The sequence below is a fragment of the Prorops nasuta genome, unplaced genomic scaffold (assembly GCF_024137725.1).
Source record: "Prorops nasuta isolate Cenicafe-Biocafe unplaced genomic scaffold, Cenicafe_Pnas_1.2 PNAS00094, whole genome shotgun sequence".
Lineage (NCBI taxonomy): Eukaryota > Metazoa > Arthropoda > Insecta > Hymenoptera > Bethylidae > Prorops > Prorops nasuta.
Genome location: NW_027116891.1, coordinates 15,374 through 19,085, shown reverse-complemented (window position 1 = coordinate 19,085; position 3,712 = coordinate 15,374). Strand labels below are relative to the sequence as shown.

Below are 3,712 nucleotides of genomic sequence, written 5' to 3'. Positions count from 1 at the left end.
CTCATATTTGTGATCGGTAAGTAAGAATTATACTAGAGATATTAATATTTTATAAAAAAAATAGTAATAATATCAATAATTCATTTCAGCTGTTTACACTATTTCCGTACTGCAGATAAGCTACAGTCGCATGAGAGGGATTGTGTGCAGCTTAATGACAACCTGCACGTAATTCTACCAAGGAAAGCTGAAGACTGCTGGGTATCTTTTAAAAACCAGAAGAACAGTGAAAGAGTGCCGTTTGTCGTCTATGCAGACTTTGAATGTTTACTACAGAAAATTGACAATAGTAGTAATAGTAGTAAAAATAGTTACGATTATCAGAAACATGTACCTTTTAGTGTAGGGTATTATTTGAAAAGTGCTCGCGATGCGTCACTCTCATGTTATAATTCACATCGAGGTGCTAATTGCATCGAATGGTTCGTATGCGAGCTCGAGAGCATTGCACGCATCGTCAGCGAAAAATTGAAGACTGTAATACCGATGAATACTCTTAGTGATGTTGAAATTTCGCGGCACTACAGTGAACCTAATTGTCACATTTGTGGAAAACCGTTTCTTCCAAATCAAGTGCGTATTCACGATCATGATCACCTAACTGGTAGATATAGAGGACCGGCTCATAATAATTGCAACTTAAACTTTAAAGACTCGCATGTTATTCCCGTAATATTCCATAATTTATCCGGCTATGATTCACATTTTATTTTTGAGGCGATCGTGAATACGCTTGAGGGATCGGTAAATTTGCTGCCTGTAAATAAGGAAAAATACACTTCATTTAGTAAATATCTGCGAAAGTATAATATACAGCTAAGATTCATCGATTCGTTCAAATTTATTGCATCCAGTTTGGATAAATTGAGTTCATATCTGAATAGATCTCAGCTGAAAAATTTAGAGTCACAATTTTCGGAATTAAGTATTGAACAGTTCAGCCTGCTTACGAGAAAAGGTATTTTTCCTTACGATTATGTGGATAACATTACTCGCTTGGAAGAAACGGTTTTACCTGCACGAGAGTTGTTCTACAATAGACTGTCCGATAGCGATATCACGGAAGAAGCATATAATCATGCCAAAGAGGTATGGACCAAATTCTCTGTGACAACACTCGGGGAGTACAGCGATCTTTATTTAAAGACCGATGTCCTATTGTTGGCCGATGTTTTCGAGAGTTTTCGCGATAGCTGCATGAAAAATTATAGTTTAGATCCCGCTCACTATTATACGCTTCCAGGCTTCACTTGAGACGCGATGCTCAAGCATACGGGAATCCGTCTGGAACTCTTCACCGATGTGGACATGTTGCTTTTTATTGAACGCGGTATACGCGGTGGTTTGAGCCAGTGCTCCCACCGCTATGAGAGGGCCAACAATCGGTACATGCGAAACTACGATCCGGCGGAACCGTCGAAATACTTGATGTATTACGAAGTTAATAATCTATATGGATGGGCAATGTGTCAACCGTTGCCTACCTACGGTTTCCAATGGATCGATGACGCTGCCAATCTCGACATCCTTAATGTGTCCGAGGATTCGTCCGAAGGCTATATTTTGGAGGTGGACTTGGAATATCCACGCGAGCTTCACGACAAACACTCCGAACTACCATTCTGCCCGGTGCGTGAGAAGCCGCCAGGTTCACACCAGGAGAAACTGCTCGCAACCGTCGACGATAAGACGCGTTATGTGATACACTACCGTGCTCTACAGCAGTGTATACGTAACGGTATCGTCTTAAAACGCATTTATCGCGGTTTAAAGTTCCGGCAGTCCACCTGGCTGAAGGCGTATATCGAATTAAATACACGCTTGCGGACAGCCTCGAAAAACGATTTCGAGAAGAATCTCTTCAAGCTAATGAACAATGCAGTATTTGGTAAGACTATGGAAAATGTTAGGAATAGAGTTGACGTGAGGCTCGTAACCAAGTGGGAGGGAAGATACGGGGCGGAAACGTTGATTTCCAAACCGAATTTTCACAGTCGTGCGATATTTAAAGAGAATTTGGTCGCTATTCAATTGTTGAAATTATCCGCGAAGTTTGATAAGCCCGTGTACGTAGGCATGAGCATTTTAGATATTTCAAAGACCTGTCTGTATGAATTCCATTACGATTATATGCTTCCTACATTCGGTAGTAAATGTAAAGCTATGTATACCGACACGGACAGTCTAGTGTACAGTATCGAGTGTGACGATGTTTACTCGGTCATGAAACGTGATCTAGTCAAATTCGACACCAGCGATTACCCTGCTGATAATCGGTACGGCTTACCTCGAGTCAATAAAAAAGTGCCTGGGCTAATGAAGGATGAGAACAATGGAAAGATCATGACAGAGTTCGTTGGACTGAGAGCGAAAATGTATACCTTTAAGGTGCAGGACTGTACGAAAAATACCAAAAAGGCTAAGGGGGTCAAAGGTTATGTTATCGATAGAAACATAACCTTTGACGACTACAAGGATTGTTTGGATAATTTCACCGTACAGTCCCGTAACCAAAATTTAATTCGTTCGAAATTGCACAAGGTGTTTTCCACTACTCAGCGAAAAATTGCTCTCAGTCCGTATGACGATAAACGTCACATAACACCCGGTTCTGTAGCGACTCTACCTTGGGGACATCATAGGTTAAAAGACTAGATTTTAATAGCTGTATTTATTGTATTATATTTTATTACATAAATTATTATTATTATTATTACAAAACATTATTCTTATTTATCCACGAATTATGCGTTTTATCCATTCCTAACCATTTTACAAATACCTTATTCCCTTTCTTACGCAATATCTTCTCTACCAAGTATACATCAGGACTATCTGTTTTTAAAAGTTCATATTCATAAAATCCACCATGTATGTCTGTACCACGAGAATCTCTAAGTAGATACGTGGCCGGATTTGTCCTTTGCACTTTTGTAATTTGAAATATTTCAGTAGTCCAGTTCGGTGTGTAACCTTTAGCAAACGCATTTTTGTATTTACTGATTCGCACGAAATCACCAGCCTTGAACTTGGTACGTCCAACGATCTTAATGTTGCTATATACAGTAGCAAGCAGATGCTCAGCATGCTCAGGTTTCACGTCAACGGGTCGCATTCCTATAGTACGATGTCTTCGCGCGTTATAATCATCTACCAGCTGTTGCAGTATATTTCGCCATTTGTAACTATCGTCCAGTGTAAAACGTTTCCACATTTCGGTTTTTAACGTTCGATTCCAACGCTCGACTATTGACGCTTTTAACGTGCTGTACGTGGAGTAATGATTTATTCCACGTTTTTTCATGAGCAGTTGAAACTCGTTGTTTTAAAATTCTTTACCATTATCAGTTTGCAAATTTTTGGGACATCTTCCACTCTTTAAAATTTTTCCCATAGCTGTGGTCACTTCCTTACCACTTTTTGTCTTAAGCGCTACTGCCCAACCATACTTCGATAAGGTATCAATCACTGTCAGAATATAGTGATGACCAGTATCAACGTAATAACGCATATCAACAAGGTCAGCCTGCCAGAGATCATCGAAACCACGTATTATGACTTTTCGTCGTGGAAAATTTCTTCTCGCAGGGACATGTAACTCTTGCACCAGTTGTTTCTTTTCTTCACTCACGATTTTCCCTGATTCTCTTTTTACAACCTTTCCCCCAGGCACATATAATTTCTGTTTCTTTTTTTCACTCATGATTCTTTT

General features: G+C 39.7%; 1 protein-coding gene across 1 annotated transcript; it reads left to right on the top strand.

Annotated features, from left to right (window-relative positions):
* Positions 1-2,076: 2,076 nt before the first annotated feature.
* LOC136784891 (uncharacterized) lies at positions 2,077-2,655 on the top strand. The gene has a single exon (XM_066745816.1). It carries the CDS (start codon positions 2,077-2,079, stop codon positions 2,653-2,655), a length of 579 nt encoding a protein of 192 aa, XP_066601913.1.
* The last annotated feature ends 1,057 nt before the right edge of the window (positions 2,656-3,712 follow it).